The sequence below is a fragment of the Urocitellus parryii genome, chromosome 11, assembly GCF_045843805.1.
Source record: "Urocitellus parryii isolate mUroPar1 chromosome 11, mUroPar1.hap1, whole genome shotgun sequence".
In the NCBI taxonomy this organism is placed as follows: domain Eukaryota; kingdom Metazoa; phylum Chordata; class Mammalia; order Rodentia; family Sciuridae; genus Urocitellus; species Urocitellus parryii.
The window spans coordinates 13,264,438-13,282,676 of NC_135541.1; the positions used below are offsets into that span (position 1 = coordinate 13,264,438).

General features: G+C 60.9%; 2 protein-coding genes across 10 annotated transcripts in view; one reads left to right on the forward strand and one right to left on the reverse strand.

Annotated features, from left to right (window-relative positions):
• The first annotated feature begins 404 nt into the window (after positions 1–404).
• Positions 405–8,678, forward strand: Ldlrad2 (low density lipoprotein receptor class A domain containing 2). Its single transcript, XM_026403626.2, has 5 exons — positions 405–605; positions 2,921–3,346; positions 6,190–6,321; positions 7,944–8,093; positions 8,219–8,678. The coding sequence occupies exons 1-5, from the start codon at positions 524–526 to the stop codon at positions 8,512–8,514; spliced, it is 1,086 nt and encodes a 361-aa protein (XP_026259411.1). The 5' UTR covers positions 405–523; the 3' UTR covers positions 8,515–8,678.
• A 184-nt stretch (positions 8,679–8,862) lies between these two features.
• Positions 8,863–18,239, reverse strand: part of Hspg2 (heparan sulfate proteoglycan 2) — an 89,439-nt gene continuing 80,062 nt past the window's right edge. For 6 of the 9 annotated variants that reach the window (XM_026403570.2, XM_026403569.2, XM_077803625.1 and 3 more), the window contains 21 exons: positions 17,296–17,405; positions 16,989–17,136; positions 16,796–16,912; positions 16,475–16,492; positions 16,124–16,235; positions 15,684–15,828; positions 15,488–15,587; positions 15,303–15,412; positions 15,090–15,198; positions 14,523–14,621; positions 13,719–13,940; positions 13,215–13,459; positions 12,541–12,712; positions 12,328–12,450; positions 12,174–12,230; positions 11,105–11,180; positions 10,937–11,015; positions 10,710–10,780; positions 10,502–10,585; positions 10,078–10,181; positions 8,863–9,933 (listed from right to left, as the gene is read on the reverse strand). In XM_026403570.2, coding sequence (XP_026259355.2) covers positions 9,761–9,933; positions 10,078–10,181; positions 10,502–10,585; positions 10,710–10,780; positions 10,937–11,015; positions 11,105–11,180; positions 12,174–12,230; positions 12,328–12,450; positions 12,541–12,712; positions 13,215–13,459; positions 13,719–13,940; positions 14,523–14,621; positions 15,090–15,198; positions 15,303–15,412; positions 15,488–15,587; positions 15,684–15,828; positions 16,124–16,235; positions 16,475–16,492; positions 16,796–16,912; positions 16,989–17,136; positions 17,296–17,405 — 2,474 coding nt within the window. In that variant the 3' untranslated portion in view covers positions 8,863–9,760. The remainder of the gene's footprint in view (positions 9,934–10,077; positions 10,182–10,501; positions 10,586–10,709; positions 10,781–10,936; positions 11,016–11,104; positions 11,181–12,173; positions 12,231–12,327; positions 12,451–12,540; positions 12,713–13,214; positions 13,460–13,718; positions 13,941–14,522; positions 14,622–15,089; positions 15,199–15,302; positions 15,413–15,487; positions 15,588–15,683; positions 15,829–16,123; positions 16,236–16,474; positions 16,493–16,795; positions 16,913–16,988; positions 17,137–17,295; positions 17,406–18,239) is intronic. The other 3 variants (XM_077803628.1, XM_026403573.2, XM_077803624.1) reach the window with 1 other exon arrangement.

Genomic DNA, 18,239 nt, shown 5'->3' on the forward strand with positions numbered 1-18,239 from the left:
CACGGACACCAGTGGAGAAGAGCACTTGGGACAGAGGGGACACACTCCGTGTGGCAGGAGCGCAGCCCATCAAGGAGCAGCCGCCTGGTCCCCTGCTGCTTCTGCGCGTGCGCTTCTCTGGACCCTCAGAGAGGCTCCTTCGGCATCTGCAGCCTCCCGGGAGCTGGGTCTGAAGGCCAAGGCCACAGCTCTCCTGGCCTGGGGCCCTCTCTAGAGGCCCGTGGCTGGGCCGGATGTGAGTTCCTGGTTCCTGTCTGGCAGGGGGTGAGCCCAGTCCTCCCAGCCTCCTCTCCCAGGGCTCCACTCTGGCCCCAAATCTCCATGGCAACCCTCGACACAATCCCGTCCCACAGGAGATGGGTCTAGAAGGGGGAGCCCAGCGTCCACAGTGCAGAGGCCACAGTCACTGGTGGACGTGCCTCCCTGTCCTTGTGTCCTGCCAGCTGCCCCACTAGTGGGCCAGGCCCGTCCCCGTGGCCCCAAGGATCTTCAGGTCGCCAGCTGCTGGGCGCACCATTGCTGGATGGCCACCTGTGGGCTGCTCCTGCCCCGGAGGCTGCTCCTGCTGGGGATGGCCGCCCTGGCTGCGTCCGCTCCGGAGACAGGTGAGTGTGGGCCCAGCCAGGGCACCCAGGAGGCTCAGCCCCGTCACTCTGGAGACTGTGTCCCCCCAGTCCACACTCAGCTCGAGGGCCTGGGCCCCCTTGAGTGGAAGGGGCTGGGAAGCCCTGTGCCCGGTCTTGCTTGGTATCCCCACGTCCACCCCAAACCCTTCCAGAGGCCAGAGCTCCAAGTCACCCAGAAGCAGGGGCCTGGGGGCAGGCAGGACAATTGCTTGAAATGCAAACTATGGTGGCTTGGGAATCAGGTGTCCGTGCACCCTGCCTGTGACACATCCCTGCCCCTCCTCATCTTTCAACCCTCCAGGTCTTGGGTCCTGCAGCAAAGGGCTGGGTAGGCCTGGTGGTGAGGCAAGGCCTGGGGTGAGCCGGGCCCTGGTTCCTACCCAGACCTAAAAAGGACAAGACAGGACAAGCGTCAGGGACCACCACTGTGCCTACACGACGAGGTCACCCACACCAGGCCCTCTGCCTGGCACAGGGAGTGGCCCAATCGACTCACTCTTTCCTTTTTCTTCCTCCTTTTTTTCTTTTCCCTTCCTGATACTAGAGAAGGACCAGGGCCTCGCCCAGCTAGTTCCCCTGAGCTCTGCCGGCCCGACCTTTACAAGGTCATTCTACTTTTATTTATATAAAAATTTATTTCTGGGGACTGGACCCAGGGGTGCTCTACCAGTGAGCTACATCCCCAGCCCTTTTTTGTTTTTTATCTTGAGACAGGGTCTCACTGAGTTACCCGGTTGACCTGGCACCTGTGTCCCCTGCCTCAGCCTCCCAAGTCGCTGGGTTCACAGGCTTGTCCGCCACCCCAGCTCCAATTTCCTCACGTTTTAAATTTGATTTTACTTATTTATATGCAGTGCTGAGAATCCAACTCAGTGCCTCCCCCACGCTAGGCAAGAGCCCTAGCACTGAGCACGACCCCGTCCAATTTCTTCCCTTTCTGAACTCCCTCCTTCCAAGGCAGGCTCTGACAACAGCAGGTCTACACAGACACACCCTGAGCCAGGCAAAGACCTTCTCCATGAAGCCCAACATCCTGGCTGGTCCTGGAGCACCCACTGCAGCTCCCGCCTTGCCGGGGCGACCCACCTCCTCTTCCATCCCTGCGCTTAGAAAAATCATCATAGTGTGGACACTTACACATTTTCTCATCTAATCCTCACAATTAGAGGGGGACGTTTTGGTCTGTAAGTAACATACTAGATGCAGCTTAAACGTAAAGACACTGTTTCCCTTGCGAAAGGCTGAAGCTAGACGCAGAGGCACACACCTGCCTATAATCTTGGTAATGGGGGGGGGGGCTCAGGCAGGAAGATCAAAAGTTCAAGACCAACCTCAGCCACTTAGTGAAACCCTGCTCAACACAAAACATAAAAAAGACTGGGGCTGTAACTTGGTGGTAAAGCAAGGCTGGGTTCAATCCCCAGTATTGGAAAAAAAAAAATGGCTGTAGGTGATTCCAGAGCTAAGTCAGCAGCTCAACTGTGTGAGCATTTCCCTGTGAGTCTCACCACCTCACCTTGTAAGATGACTGCTGCAGCTCCAGACATCACACCCTCAATCAACTGTTTCAGAAGCCTGAAGAAAAAGGGACTCCTCACCACACAACACTCCCTCTTTTTTATGGGGAGGAAAACCTAGGAAACTTAGGGTCTCCCAGCAGATTTTCCTTCAGTCTCATTGTTCAGAACCAGGTTACGAGCCCATTCCCAAGCCTGGCAAAGAAGATTAGGAGCATAAAACTTAGTCCCTTTAGCACCCAAATGTGTCCACTCCATCCTTGAATAAGGTAATAGTAGTAGCTGACACTTAAGTATCTCTTGTTAACTGCCAGGTGCTGTCCAGTGCCCTGACCAGTCGGAGTCCACAATCCTTTGGTTGCGATTCCAACATTCACAGGGCAGCACTAGGCCGGGACTGGCCGGCGTCTGTGGACCGCCCCTGGCTGCCCCACTTGGGGTGACTGTCCGTGGGGGGCGCTGGAGATGGTATTTGTTCTCGGAGAGCTGCTGCGGATGTCATTTGACTGCAGCTTAATAGAACATACATACATCGCGTTAATTTCATTTTTTCTGTGCTGTGGACAATTCTGAAACACACCCAGGGCTGTGGGCTGTGGGATAAGGGGTTGTGGAGTTGAATTAAATTAAATCGCTCAGTCCTCAACAAAATTCTGGGATTGCTTAATCATCCTCATTTTCCCTGATGAAACTGAGGCTCGGAGAGGGTGGGACACTTGCTTGGGGTCACAGAGGGCTCAGGTTTGGAATTGACCCGGGGTTTGCCTTTCCCCGCAGCCGACCTGGTGGACCTGTGCGGGCAGGCTTGGCGCGGGGACGCGCTGCTGCTGCGCTCGCACTCCGCGTCGCGCAAGTTCTACTTCGTGGCTCCGCACACGGACTGCGGGCTTTGGATGCACGCAGCAGCCGCAGGCGACAGGATCCGCTTCCAATTCCACTTCTTCCTGGTCTACAGCCTGACCTCGGGGGCCCGGGAGCCCAACGTCTCCTCCCTGGCGCCCGCAGACCCGTGCGCCCCAGGCTCCTACCTGCAGTTCTACGAGGGGCCGCCGGGGGCGCCCCGGCCCCTGGGGCCTCCCCTCTGCGGCCTGACCATCCCGGCCGCGGTGGCATCCTCGGGAAGCTCCCTAGGGCTGCGCCTGGTCACTAGAGGCCGCCAGCCCCGCGTGGACTTTGTGGGTGAAGTCACCTCTTTCCGGCTGGGTGAGTTGAGGCTGAAGGGCAGGAGAGGGCCCAGCACACGGGCTGCAGAGAGCAGGGCAAGGTGGGGGCACAGAAGGTGGAGGGCCGTGGGTCCTGACAGAGGGTAGGAGGTGGTGACCAGGGGGCAGGGTGGGGTGTCCCAGTGAGGGACATTCCAGACCCAAAGAACCCCATGAATCTGGCTTCCACCAGATGGCCGCCCTACAGCTGCGGGCACAGCCGTGCACACTCACACTGCTCACCAAGTGCACACCCTACCCTCCACCATGCAACACACCACTCACGTCCTACACACCTATGCACAGGTAGTGCCACCTTACACACTTAAACGAGTCACACACTGGTCCTCTCTCCTGCTCAGCCCTTCAGAGGTTTGCAGAGGGCATGGTCAGGCCTCTGGTGATTGCAAGTAATGGACACACACTCGAGCAACAGGGGCCTCTGGGAGGGGAAGTTAATGGTCCTGGTTCATTAAGCACTGCGTGGTCGGCTGGGCTCTGGCAGGCCTCACAGCAACTCTGCTGGCCAGTGTTATTATTTTTTTTAATTTTTGAGATGTTCTCACTACCTTGTGGAGGTTAGCCTCAAACTTGAGATCCTCCTGCCACAGCCTCCCCAGGCCCAGGGATTATAGGCACGTGCCACTGCACCTGGCTTCTGGCCAGAACTGTTACCCTCACATCATAGGTGGGAATTGGCCCAGAAGGTTGGGTGCCCGAGACCTCCCCACCCACAAGTCAAGCTGCTGACCTTTCATGCTAGAAGATGTTCTTCAGTTTAAACTGAGTCTGAGGTTTTAGCCCTGGCGGGTTCTCCTAGGACTGCAGCCACCTGCTGATTCCCATCATCTGCAGTGATGGTGAGCCTGGAAGCTTTAGGGCCATTCCCAGGAAATCCCCAGTGAGAGGACTAACAGGACGGTGAGCACTTTCGCGCCAGCACAGGGTCAGGAAGCACCAGGCCTTGACAGTGGGCCCTGGGCAGCCCTGTCACAGCGAGCTGGTGGGAACACGCCCACCCACGCTGTCTCATTTGTCCCCTTAGTCAAATGTCTCCTTTCTTCCTCCCTGGAATTGCGCATGCTCTGAATTTCGGATTTTAGACCCCCTTTGCTACCACAGTTGCTGGCTCTGGGATAAACTATACATGAAACATATATTTGTACCAGGGATTGAACCCAGGGGCGCTCAACCAATGAGCCACATCCTCAGCCCTTTATATTTTTTATTTAGAGGCAGGTTCTCACTGAGTTGCTGAGGGCCTTGTTAAGTTGCTGAGGCTGTCCCTAAACTTGTGATCCTTCTGTCTCAGCTTCCAGAGCTGCTGGAACTACAGGCATGTGCCACCTTGCCCAGCAACTTCATGAAGTACCCTAGATCCCTGGGGCCATGACTAATAGTGTCTAGAGGGCCCCTCTCTGGGTCCTGTCGGCTCTAGATGCCAAAGCTCCTGTCCTGTTACAACTCTCCTGCGCTGGGGAGGACATCGGCTGCCCCCTCCTCTCTCACTTCTGTGGCCTCGCGCCAAGAAAGTCACAGCTCTTCAGCGTTTTGGAGGGGCTCCAAACACCAGGATATTAAGGAATTGGCTCAGGTCTAGCTGGATCCAGGAGTTCAAGCGCTGTCTCTGCATTCCCTTTCTCCGTCCGTGGGTGCACGGTGTGAGTCTGTGTGGTTTCCATCTCAGGCAGCTCCTCTTTGACTTGGCAACAAAGTGATCCTGTAGCTTCAAGTCCACAGTCACCCTTACAGCTCCACCCTCGGGAAATAGAGAGAGAGTGAGTTTTCTTACAGTTCTAGCAAAAGTCCTGAGGCCAAATCTGATCATGGGGCATGTGTCCGTTGATGCAGCCAGAAAATGGAATGCTCTGATTGGCCAGGCCCAGGTCCCATGTGCACAGCTGAGTGTGGTGATGGTCAGTCCCAGGTGAGCTAGCTTCGTCCAGTGCACGGGATGCCAGGAGTGCCAGCCTGGCTGCCTGACCCTGCGCAGGGAGTCACACCGTCCTCTCCCGTGTGCACGTTTGTTCATTGAGTATTAGCTGAGCACCTGCTATGTGCTGTGGGCTGCCCTCGGCTTTAGGGATAGAGCAGTGAACAAAAAAGTAGCTCCCTGCCCCAGCAACTGACCTGGGTGGGGAGAGACCATAAGCAAATCAGCCAGTGAATCTGCTCTGCAGATGCAGCGAGTGCTGCAGAGGACCCCAAATCAGGAGGGAGAGAGGAGTATGGGTGAGGGGGGTGGGCTTCCTCAGGATGGGGAAGGCTGACAGGTAAGGTCACACTTGAGTGATGGGAGGAGCATGAGTCAGGGGCTGCCAGGAGAGAGAATTCCAGGAGGAGCTGAGGGCAAGTGCAAGGCAAGTGTAAAACCCAAGGGTTTGCTGGGGGTGTGAGGCTCACTGAGAAACTCAACAGTGTGTGCACACGTGTGCAGACCCACCCGCACCACCATGTGCCGGTGTTAATTTATTAGCACAGGATTTAGAACCAGCTTGCCTCAGATTTACATACAAGCTGTGTGACCTTGGTCAGGGGACTTAACCTCTCTGTGCTTCAGTCTTCTTATCTTAAATGGGGTCAACAGCAGTATGTACTCCATGGGTTTGCTGGGAGGACTAAGTAAGCTGGGGTGAGACGCTTAGAGCCCTGCCTGGCACAGAACAGAAACTCAGTGTTAGCTGCCACCACCAGGGGCTCATCCTCATCCATCTGACCCCTCCTGCCCTTGTCATGCTCCTGTCTGGGATCTCCTGACAGCCCTCTACTCTCACCCCCATCTCCCTACAGGGCCACACCCCTGTGGACCCAGGATCCTCATCCAGCCGTCCCCTCTCTCCCCAGGACCCTGTGGAGCCTATTTCGGCTGTCAGAATGGCAGGTGCATCCCACCGAGCCTGGTGTGTGACCCCTGGGGCATGGACAACTGTGGTGACAGCAGTGACCAGGGCTCCTGGCCACCAGCCAGCTGTAGAGGTCAGTGACGGGTGTCAGGGAGGCTCTGGGGCAGAAGGTGGGGAGGCAGGAGGCAGGGAGCCCCAGGAAGGGCTGAGGAGGTCGGGCCACAGGCGGAGTGGGAGCAGCACGGAGAGGAGCCAGTTCAGCGCTTGTGCGTGATGACTAGTGGCAGCCATCTCGGATGGGCCCTGGCACCGGGCAACATCGAAAGGAGAGGTGTTCTGTGTAATTGGATCCGGGGCCTCACCCGGCTGCCTGACGTCTGTCCGAGGGTCCTGGGTTCATCACCCTCGAGACACTTTCAAAACCATCCACGTGGAGAAACTGAGGTCTTGGAGAGAGTCCGCGTCTTGCTCAAGGTCACAGAGCCAGAGACAACACTCCAAGGCTCTTCTTCAGAGCTCTCAGGATCACCCCATCCCTGCAGCCAGGTCTCGGCTTAACTCTTCTTCTTTTGGCACCAGGGATGGAACCCGGAGGCTCTTAACCACTCCCCCCACCTTTTTAAATATTTTATTTAGACACGAGGATCTCACTGAGTTGCTTAGGGCCTCGCTAAGTTGCTGAGCTGGCTCTCAACTCCTGATCCTCCTGCCGCAGCCCATGGACTTTCTGTCCGTCTGTCCCTGGAGCAGCTGGGGCTGCCTGGAAACACTGTTGAGATGAGTGGGAGAATGAAACGCTCCACGCCTCGGGGTCCTTCTCTAAGAAACGGGGGATAAGCCCATTCAGTCAGCAGGAGCTGGGGGGAGGCACTGCGGGGACAGGGCGCTGCAGACCGTGGTGCTTAGGGCACAGAAGGTGCTTGGTTCGCCTGTGTGTGCACTGTCCCCTGCTGAGAAGGAGCTCGGCAGCCAGGCTGGGGGCGTCAGGGTCACTGCAGGGGAACTGGGAGGCACGAAATGACCTCACAAGAGACAGAGGTACCTTTTTCTTTGGGTCCTGTGACTGCTCCGCAGAAAGAGAGAGAGACAGAGAGAGAGAGAGAGAGAGAGAGAGAGAGAGAGAGAGAGAGAGAAAACACACACACACACACACACACACACACACACACACACACACACTGACCCCTTTTATTGAGGAGAAACCATTCAAATGAAGCAAGGGGTCGGGTTTGAGGGGGCTGAGTCTAGCAGGTTGACTGACATCTAGGAAGGCCATGCCCAGGGACACAGTAAGAGAAGGGGACACACAAAGGGCGTTTCCATGGAACATTCTATCCCAAACAGGGCAAAGGGGCAGGATTACAAAGGCACAGGTGAGTGTGGCTCAACCCAGGGGTGACCCGCCTGCACCTGAAGACACGCCCTCAACTTCCTGGACCGGGACCACGTCCAGGTCACTGGGAAATGTAGTGACAGAAACGTAGCGACCAGGGCTAGGGCTGTAGCTCAGTGAAGAGCGCTCGCCTGGTATGTGACGGTCAGAGCCTCTCACTTCAGGATGGAAGGAGCGAGTCACTCAGAGTGGCTCCCACATGGGGGCGTCCAAGCCCCCTCCTCCCCTCCCACTGTGTGACCTTGGCAAGAGACCTCAGCTTGGAGGCTCAATGACTTTCAGAGAGGCCAACTCAGAGGCCGCAGGAGGAGGTGCCCAGGAGGGGCGGTCCCTGGTGTGCTAGCGGTCACTGCCCACTGCAGGTCCCTCTGCAGTACCCAGATGGACCAGGAGCACACATGACAACGCCTCTGAGCCCCTGGCTCTCAGCTCTGCAGACCCCCTCCAGATCACGGCCCAGACAAGCCCCCCAGGAAGCGGGGACCCTGCCCAGGAGGACGCAGTTTTGGAAGGTAGACAGACGGACGGCTGTTGGTGACGTGCATTCCTGCTCTTCCCACACTCGTCCCTGTCCAGGTGAGGGGGACGGGACTGTGGGCCCAGGCTGTGGCTAACTGGACTCCCTTTTCCTTGGCAGGCCCTGGGTTACAGGGGATGGCGCTGGCCTCCTCTCTGCTGCTGGCCTCTGCTGGCCTCTTCGTGGGCCTCCTGTGGTGCTGCTGCTCCCTGGGCTGGCTGGCCTGGGAACCTGGGGTCCAAGGCCTCCGCCTCCAACGCAGTGCACCCTGCAACATCTGCCACACGTGTCCTGACCGGGTAGCCCCTGGGGGGCTACGGCAGAGTGGGCTGGCCTTCCAGGATCGGGAGACCGTCCCTAGAGAGGCTGTGGGGGTCTGGGGACGAGAGTGGGCTCTGGGGCCAGACACGCCCTGAGCTCCAAGTCCTGGCTGGCTGGCGGGCCTTGGGCAGGTCACTCGTGCCTCTGAGACTCTGTCTACCCCACTGGAGAAGAGTGCAAGTCCCGCTGCCCGGGCGTGAGGGTCACAGGAGCTAAAGCACACACATAACTGGTCCCGTGGCGTGGGGAAGGGGGACAGCTGTGCCGTGGCTCCTATGTGTGGGATCACGGAAGGTGCGACTCCATGAGCAGGGCAGGGAGGGGTTTGCTCACCGAGGTCACCCTGCTTCACTCTAGGGTCTCTGTGGCCCAGCTCTGCCCACCCTGGCCCACCCTCAGGTGCAGCCGGGTCAGGACTGGTCAAAGACACAGGAGACCCCTGGCGGGGATAGCACCGTTTATTAAGAAAAATCAAGACAAAGACCACAGCAGGGTCCCTTGTAGGACCCTGAGGCCAGGGGTCCAATGCCACAGTCCAGGGCCCGCTGACCCCGCTGGGTCCTGAGGCTCTCAGGCGGGCAGCGCGGTCACTTCCCCTCCTGTCCCTCCAGTCAGGAGTCTCGCTTCCCCCGCCCAAGGCACTGCTCCTCCTGACCCAAGGCTCCCCCACATCCCCTGGGCCTTCACCTCCAGATGAGTGGGGGGTGTGGCCTGGTGTGGCAGGAGGCCTCTCAGGGTGGCCTCTGCCGTGGCAGCTGCCGGTGAGAGTTGGATGGGGTTTCCCTTGCAGCCCCTGAGGGCAGGGCCCTGGGCTGGGTGTTGGGGTGGGGTGCAGGCCGGAGGGCTTGGGGGGAGGCTGCCGGGGCAGGTGGCCTGCTGTCTAGGAGGAGGCCGGTTCCACAGTGGGCACTGGAGAGCTCTGGGGAGAGGTGGGCACGGCCACTGCGGCGCCTGCTCTTAGGCCCCAGGTGGTGAGCTAAGGTTTGCTCTCTGTGGAAGAAGGGGTGCCCAAGGGCGGCCCAAATGACACCCCAACTCTATGATGGGGAGCCCCCTGTGGGCAGGAGAGCAGGGGCAGTTCCACCCAGCCCCCGTGCCGGCCCCGAGTCCTGGTGGCCTTCGGAGCCAACCTACTCCCCTCCTGCCTGCCCGCCCACCCGCCTGCGGCCTGTCCACGTGTGGGGGGGTGGCGTGCCCACTCCAGTCCAGCCCAGGGCGTAGCAGCAAAGCGTGGCATTGCCTCGGTTTCTTACAAAAAATTCACCATAATAATATTAATAATAATATACTCCATGTGGTTGGCGGGGGCCCTGCCCAGAGTCCGTGTGGGGCAGCAGGTGCCTAGGAGGCGCATGGGCCTGTGTTGGCCCCCGCCTGGGCGCGGTGCTGCAGGTCCAGGGGCTGCGGGGGTGGCGCGCCAGGCCCGGCCGAGTGCAGGACCAGGTTCTTGATACAGCCCGTGATGCCCGAGGAGAACCTGCCCCCGGTCAGCGCGGCCACGTCCGGGGCTCCGCCTGTGGGGAGTATGAGGACCTGTTGGCTGCAGAAGCCCAGGAGCCCAGCAGGCCAGGGGACTCCAGGGCACTCCAGGGGACTCGAGCATTGCAGGGGGCAGCTCCCTTCCCTGCCAGCAGAAGGCCCAGCAGCACGGGACTTACCGACGTAGACGCTGCCTTTGGTGTTGACTGCCACGTTAGGGCCTGGGGACCGCCCGCTGACCAGCTCCTCGCCATCGACCTGGATGGAGCCTCGCCGGCCCTCTCTGCGGTGGAACTGGGTCAGGCCCTCGCCCCGAATTCCCAACCGCAGCAACCCGCCCCCTGGGCAGGCTCCAGACAAGCCCCCGCCTGCTCCCAGCGCCTCCCTCTGGAGAGCAGGCCACGAACCCAGCCCGAGCCTGCTCCAGGGTCTTCCCTCTCGGGGCCTCTGCCTCCAGGGCCTTCCCTGAGCCTGCCAGGAGCTGTCCCCTGCTCCACACTTGGCCTCCCAAGCTCAGCGCTACCTCTCTGGGCATCATGGGCATCCTGTCCCCTTGAAGCACCGTGGGCCCTGATCTCCGGTGCCCACTGGGCACATCCTTACCGCAGTGCTGTCACACGATGCCACTCGCCGTCATTGATGGGGTCCTCAGAGACCAGGCGGGCCTCCCCACTGCCTAGCTGGTAGCTGTGGGGCACAGGCCGTGAAGGCGTGAGCTGGGGCAGGACTGGAGGTGCGGCTGGCAAGGGCGGGCACAGTGTTGGGGGGGCTCTGGGAGTGGCAGCTGCCTGTGGGAGGGGCCAGGACTCACCTGAAGACCAGGTGCCCATTCTGCAGTCCGAGGCTGATGAAGTCCTTGCCGTGGCCGGCCTCTCCCACCTCCTGCCAAAGAAGCACAGGGTCTCTAGGGTCCCCAGCGTAGAAAGCCAAGGTCCTCTATGGCGGTAGCCTTCACCTTCCTCTCTCCCCTCTGCCCCAGCCTCCAGGAGGCCAGCCTCTGCCCAGGAGTCCCGAGACTCAGGGCCAGTGCCCACTCACCACGCCCTGCCAGAGCAGGAGGCCGCTGGCCGTGCTGGTCCGAACCTCCAGCTCCACAGTCTCGGGTGCTTCAGGCAGGCTGTGGTGGAGGAGGGGGGAGAGGACAGAAACCTGAGATTCCTGTCCTCCCCCTGGGTCGGCAGGCTGCTACAACCAACACCTTCTTACCTCCTGGAGAAGACGCGGCTGGGCAGGGAGAGGAAGCCGTTGTCATGGAAGTAGGCTCCATACTGCCCGGGGGCATCTGCGGGGTGGGGTGGGAGTGGGGAGACATCTGCTGCCATCAGGTCCCTGGGGTTCCCTGACCCCCTCTCCACCCCACTGCCGGGGGGCTCGGACCCTGCAGTCCCTGATACCCAGACACCTGGGCAGGCAGAGGGGCCATCAACACGGTTGGGGTCTGTGAACTCGGAGGGGAAACTCTGACTCCCTGTGCTTCTTCCAGACACTTCTTCAGCCAGGGATGGAGGTGACCAACCAGAGCAGTAGTAGCGGGGCCTGTGACTGTCACTAATATTTGCTTATCACCTTAGAGTAGCCATTTTATTTGGCTACAAATGTTTTAAAATATTGTTTCTGTTCCTGCTGTTTTGAAAACAGCGGTAGCTCTTCAGACCACCACAAGACCCTGCTGTTGAATGTGCTAATAAAGAAGCACGTGGTTGCAAATCTAAAAAGTGGTTTGATAACTTCATTTCGGTCTGGCCAGTTTCCTTTGAAATTTCTTATGTCCTGCAGCTGACAGGGTCCATGGCGGGTGGGCCCGATCCCTGTTGACCAGGGTCTGTCTGACTTGAGCCCCACAGCTTCGGAAACCCTTAGTCCTCAGCAAACAGGGACAGCTGGCTGCCCCAGACCCTGGCCCGGGCTGTTCCAAGCCCAGGTGATCCTTGGCTTACAGGTGGGAAGCCTGCAACCTGGGCCCACTGGCTCCAGGGCCACACCACCCCAACACCACCCACTCAGACCCACTGGCAAGCCAGCGGGCAGCACAGGCCTGGCAGGTGCAAGGGCAGGACACTCTGCTACTCTCCATCAAGCACCCAGGATAACTGCTCAACTTGTGATCCTCCCGCCTCAGCCTCCAGAGCTACTGGGATTACAGGTGCACAGCACTGCGCCTGGCAAGTCCCTCCAAGGCCTGTTTTGTTTAGAGGTGGAATTGAGGGTGTGGGTAACTGGAAGACCGAGGCTGAAGGGACAATGGCTGCTCTGGCTGGCCACAGCAAGTACATACCGTTACCCCCACTGCCTTCAAGATGCCACTCGGACTCTGCCACGTCATGACCAGAGCCTGTGGGGAAGGGGAGGTTCTAACTGGTGGGTACAGACACCTGGGGTGTCCAGCCCCTGGGCCCCAGAGGGAGGTGGACAGAAGCCAGGCCTGGTACCTTGTTGGCAGCGTGGGCCAGAGAAGCCAGGGAGACAGAGGCAGCGGGTGCCCTGGCAGGTGCCCCCATGCAGACAGGGCTCCCGGAGCTGGCAGGGGTTCTCCTCGTGCTCACAGAGGTCTCCTGCAGGCCAGGGCAGAGGTGGGTAGGTGGGCAGGAGCTAGAGGTGCCGCTGACCACCTGTGTCCCCAACGCCCCGGGGAGGTCTTGCACCTTTGAAGCCGTCTTGACACAGGCACTGGAACTCGTACTCGCCAGCGGGCATGCACGTGGCGCCATGCTGGCAGGGCTGGCGCTCACAGGGGGAGCTGTCGTAGCACTGCCCGATGCCCTGGCTGCCCAGGAAGCTGTAGGTGAGGTCCAGCCGCTTGCCATTCACAGACACCTGCAGGCACAGGGACATGGAGGGACTAAAGGGATGCAGATGGACGAGGCAGCAGAGAGAAGGGCACAGCGGAGGGCAGCTGGGAACCAGGCGCCAAGAACACCCGTCCACCCTGCCGATGCCCAGCATGGTCCTTCCAAGTGGGGACTAGCATTCCTATATATACCATCTTTTGGGGGGTACCAGGGATTAACTCAGGGGCACTCGACCACTGAGCCCCACCCCAGCCCTGTGTTGTGTTTTATTTAGAGACAGGGTCTCACTGAGTTGCTTAGCGCCTCCTCATTGATGAGGCTGGCTTTGAACCCACGATCCTCCTGCCTCAGCCTCCAGAGCCGCTGGGGTCACAGGCTGTGCCACCGTGCTATTATCCCCCTTTTATGGAGGGGAAAACCAAAGTGCAGGGGGAGCGGGGGGAGGGTGGCCCCAGGACCAGGGCTAGCTGCAGGTTGGCCCAGTCTGTCCCCTCCCCTCCTGCTCGTCCTCACAGGCGGTTCCTCACCTCGCCCACGCAGCCGCGGAAATGGGCGCTCACGTTGGCAGCGGGGGAGAGCGGCACTGAGGGCTCCACGCCACCCAGGTAGAGGAGGGTGTGCAGGTTGAGGCCCTGGCTCTTGCCGGGGGAGGAGCGCAGCACGGGGCGCCCGCCGTCCACCCGCAGGCTGCCGTCCTTGTTGAGACGCTCTGCGGACGCGCGGTGCCAGCGGCCCAGGGCCAGCGGCTCCATGCTTCGCAGGACAGCCAGGCCTGGGGAGAGCGCCAGGTGGAGCTGGGCACCAGGGTTCTGGTCCCCCCACATACAGGGGAGCTTCTGGCCTCCTCAGGGGCTGCCCATGGAGGAACCCGGGGCTGCTGAAGGCCACCCACGGGAAACGTGCAGGGATAGGGGCAGCGGGTGCGTAGGTTCCTGAATTTGCTCCTTAGCGCCTCCTTGGGGCACAAGAGCCAAAGAGGGCACAGGGTTTGGCGCCCAGAGCCTCACCTGCATTTGGTACCAGGTTCTTACCTGACCCCAACTCATAGCGAAACTCCAGGTGGCCGCCGACCATGGCCAGGGACACAAAGTCCTCCACAGGCCCGGCCTTCCCCCCACTGAACAGCAAGACGCCTTCAGGTGCCAGCGGCTTGAACTCGACATCCAGGCGCAGCTCGTGGTGTGTGTTGGTGAGGGCGGGCAGCGCCAGGTAGGAGCCGGCGCCCGACATGGACGGTGTGGTCACTGTCACACCTGCAGTGGTCACAGGTCAGCCAGGGGCAGTGGGGACAGTGGAGTCCCAGGTCTTACCCAGGACAGCTACTCAGTCTTACCCTGGGACCCCAGTACCCCTAAGTCCCCAACCCAGAGGCTCAGGAACATGTGGCTGCAGTGCCCAGCAGCCCTGGCCCTGGGGCAGCAGATCAGACTGTAGGGACCGCCAATAAGTTAGCCATTCTGGGTGGGGGCACAGGTAAGGGGTTCAGACTGCAAGCATGAGACAGCATGGCCAAGGGATCTGAGATTTTTTTCTTTTGGGTACCGGGGATTGAACTCCAGGGTGCTTAACCACTGAGCCACATCCCCAGTCCTTTTTTATATTATTTTTTAGAGACAAGGTCTCACTAAACTGCTGAGGCTGGCTTTACACTGCGATCCTCCTGCCTCGGCCTCCTGAGCTGCTGGGATCATAGGCGTGCGCCACCACACCCAGCCGATCTGAGGTCTTCCGGGGAATAACTATCCCCTGCAGGGCTCAGTCTGGCCTCTGAGTGCCTGGCCAGCTTCCACAGCCACCACCGAGACCCTGTGGGTGTCACACCTGATTCCACTCACCTTCCTCACACCTCACCCCCGAGCGACCCAGGTGGCAGCGGCAGGTGTAGCCTCGGCCATCAGGCCGGTTCACACAGGTGGCGTCCGGCCCACAGGCCTCTGGGGAGCACAGGGGCCATGAGGACACTGAGGTCTGAGCCCTGTCCTTTGCACCCTGGGGCTTGGCTTCCTAGGGCCAGGCCAGCTGAGAGGGCCGCCCAGGGCGTGAGGGAGGAGGGGTGGGGCCAGAAAGGCTGCGAGGGGGGACAGCCTGGCGTGAAGAAGTGACTGTGCCTGGGACTCTCTGAGATTGTACTTGGCCACTGCCCCGCAAAAAAAGACCACGTTTGGGTCACCGTGTAGGGTGACGGGCTCCTGGGTAATAGGATGGGGAGGTGGCAGGGACCCAGGAGCAGTGACCGCCGGGGAGAGAACCTGGGGGGCTGCGAAGGGAAGAGTTCAGTTCCTGGGCAGGAATGGTGAGAGGTGGAAGCTCCCCAGAGGTTGGGGAGAGGGTGGGTACAAAGGGGCAGCAGGGGCGGAGGCCAGCACCCAGGGTGACGGTGACAGGCAGGGCGGGGCACGCACCGGGGTGGCAGTGCAGGGCCTGGGAATGCTCGCAGCGGCTCCCTGTGAAGCCAGACAGACAGACGCACACGTAGCTGCTGCTCTCCGAGTCCTGGCACTGGCCCCCGTTCTGAAAACCAGCCCCCAGAGGTCAGGCCAAGGACGCCCCCGTCCTTCCCCCCTCCCTGCAGGACTCGGGGCAGCCGGGGGTGGGGGGTGAGGGCATGGCAGGACCTGGCAGGGCCGATCCCGGCACGTGGGGCAGTGGGAGATGCCGTGCGCAGTGAGGTTGAGGTCCTGGAAGATGGTCTCCTCGCCCTGGATGCGCAGCTCCCGGACACAGCCTGGGGGCAGAGGGCAGCATGAGCCAGGGGGCCACAGCCACCGGACCCTGCAGGCTCCTGGGAGTCCTGCCTCACCTACGAAGCCGCTGCTCAGCCCTGCGTGGGGGATGGCGCCGTAGTCGGGGTACCCGCCCAGGTACAGCTCCTCGTTCAGGTCCAGACCCTGGAACTTGCCCTGGGAAGGTGGGGGCATCAGGGGCGGCCGACAGCCTGGGCGGGGGCGGGCAGGGGGCCAGGAGTGGGGGGCCTGAGTGGGGGGCTGTCGTCTCACCTGGGAGGTCCCATTAACTGGGGCCAAGTTGCCCACAATCAGTGAGCCCTGGGTGAGGCTGCGCAGCAGGGTCACAGTGTGGAACTGGCCCAGGGCCAGAGGGGTGGGGTGGCGGATGGTGGCCATGCCAGAGCCCGCATCAAACCTGCTCGGTGGGCAGAGCCAGGGCGGGAGAGAGGAGGCACAGGGCTGGTAAGGAGGGCTGCTCCCGTTCGTGCCTGGTCCTCCCGGCACTGCCCCAGCCAGCCTGACCCTGACCTTCCCCAGGTCTTCCTCCCTCCACCCTTTCCCCAGAGCTGCACCCAGCAGCCCAGAGCTCAGGCGGCTCCAGGACCCGCAGCCCGGCCTGGCTTCACGGCTCATGGCTGATGGGAATGTGTGTCTGTCTGCAGGACCAAGGTCCTGTATCCAGTCCCCGGGGAAGAGGGGGAGGGTCTCACCGGAACTCGGGTCTTCCGCCCACGAGGCCGAAGGAGATGAAGTCGGGCTGCCTGCTGGCCAGGCTGGTGGGGCTCCCCGGGGTCCGCTTCTGCCCGTTGTACAGCAACATCCCTGGGCAGGGACAGCGTGTCACCACAGGCTCCCGTCACACCCGCCTTCCAATGACCCAAGCTCCAGCGCCTTTCTAAGGGACTCCGGCCCCTCCTCTTGGCACACCTCATGTGGCCAGAGACCTCTCACGGGATGGGGCCCTACACTGAAGGCCCTGCTGCCAGCCGCTAGACAGACAGAAGCTGGCATCATGCACCCGGGCGCTTCCACCTGCAGGAGGCGAGGGACCAGAGACTCACCCGAGTAGAGAAGGAGGCCTGGCCAGGCAGAGTCAGAGACCCGGGAGAGACGAGAGAGAGAGGAGGAATGGGTGAGAGACGGCAGAGGGAGAAGGAGCAGACGGGTCAGGAGGGCTGGCACTGAGGTGCCAATGACAGAGAGGCTCTGGGAGGCGGGGATAGCGCAGAGGAGGAGCGGTGAGGAGAAGAGGCAGGAGAGGGTCCCCCGAGCAGGGGCCTGTGGCCTGGGGGCTCTGCAGATGTCCCCTCCCAGAGGGCAGGACTGGGGGCTGCCACAGGTCCCCTCCCAGGCCAGCCCCAGACCCACTCTCTGCTGCTCACCATCAGCGGAGTCTGGCCGGAAGGTGACCTTGATCTCAAACTTCCTGTAGGCATCCTTGATGGTGGGCAGCGGCAGGAAGGAGTGGGGGGTCTGGGTGAAGTAGGGCACCACCCGCTCTGTGGGCACAGAGTACGTTAGGATGCCCTCCAGGGAGTGGGTGGGGCACTGTCCACTCTGGGGGCTTTGTCTCACCTGGGACCTGCAGATGGGCAAAGGCTTTGACCTTGCCCTGGCGGTTGGTGGCGGTGCAGACGTAGGTGCCTGCGTCCTGGGGCTGCACGGAGGGCAGCACGAGCATGTTGTTCTCCAGGCGGCTGTCGGGGGGCAGGTGGCCGTCCACCTGCAAACGTGACCCTGAGCACCTGGCCTTGGCCATGTCTGCCGTGGGTGCCTCCCGTCCTGCCCCAGGCCCCCTTCACTCGCCAGGTACGTGCCAGGCCCTGGGGTGCTGAGATGGCCAGTGAGGCAGGCCCCGCCCAGGTCCCTGCCCAGCATTTACCTTGCTCCAGGTGATGTCAGGGGTCGGGTAGCCGGAGGCCATGCAGGGGAAGACAGCTGAAGAGCCCGCGGGCACACGCACCTCTGGCGGTGTGGAGATCTGGGGCAAGGCTGGGGGGACAAGACACGGCCATTGGCATGATGACAGCCACCACGTGTGTGCCCCGCCTGGGCCCTGCCCCATCTAATCCTCACACCATCCCTTGAGGGAGGCGCCATGTCTGTTTTACAGATGAGGGGACCGCGGCTGCTCAGTCTTGGTGCAGAGACAGGGCCACCTGCTCCACAGCCAAGACCTTTCCCACAGGCCCCGGCAGAAAACTGTACAGTCCTGTGGGGACTCCAGGAGGGTCCTAAGGTAGTACAGGTGCAGAGGTTTGGGGCGGGTCGTAGGTGAAACAGAATCAGCTTTCAGGAAAACAGCTCTGTGCCTGCACCCGCGGTCCTTCCCTCACTTTCCACAATATTTGGGTTCATCTCTGCCAGCAGATTGGGCTGTAGCCCTCGCTGTGCGGGGCGGGCACTCCCTGAGTCAGGACTACAGATCCTTTCTCCTTTTTTGTTTTGTACCGGTGATTGAACTCAGGGACGCTTGACCACTGAGCCCCAGCCCCAGCCCTATTTTGTTTAGACGGGGCTCACTGAGTTGTTAGCACCTCGACGTTGCTGAGGCTGTCTTTGAACCCAGATCCTCCTGCCTCAGCCGCCTGAGAAGCTGGGATTGCAGGCGTGTTCCACCATGCCCGGCTCCTCCTTTTTCCTCTTGATGCCCATGGCATAGCTCTCTCCAGGGGCCACTCCCTTTCACCCCTTCCTGCCACCATTTGTGATGAAATCTGCCCCTTAAATATGGCCACAGGAAAATTCGCAGGACAGCAGGAAGGAGGAGCAAAGCAGGCCAGGGGGGATGGCAGCGTCAGGAGCCCCGGCCCTGTGTGCGCCCCA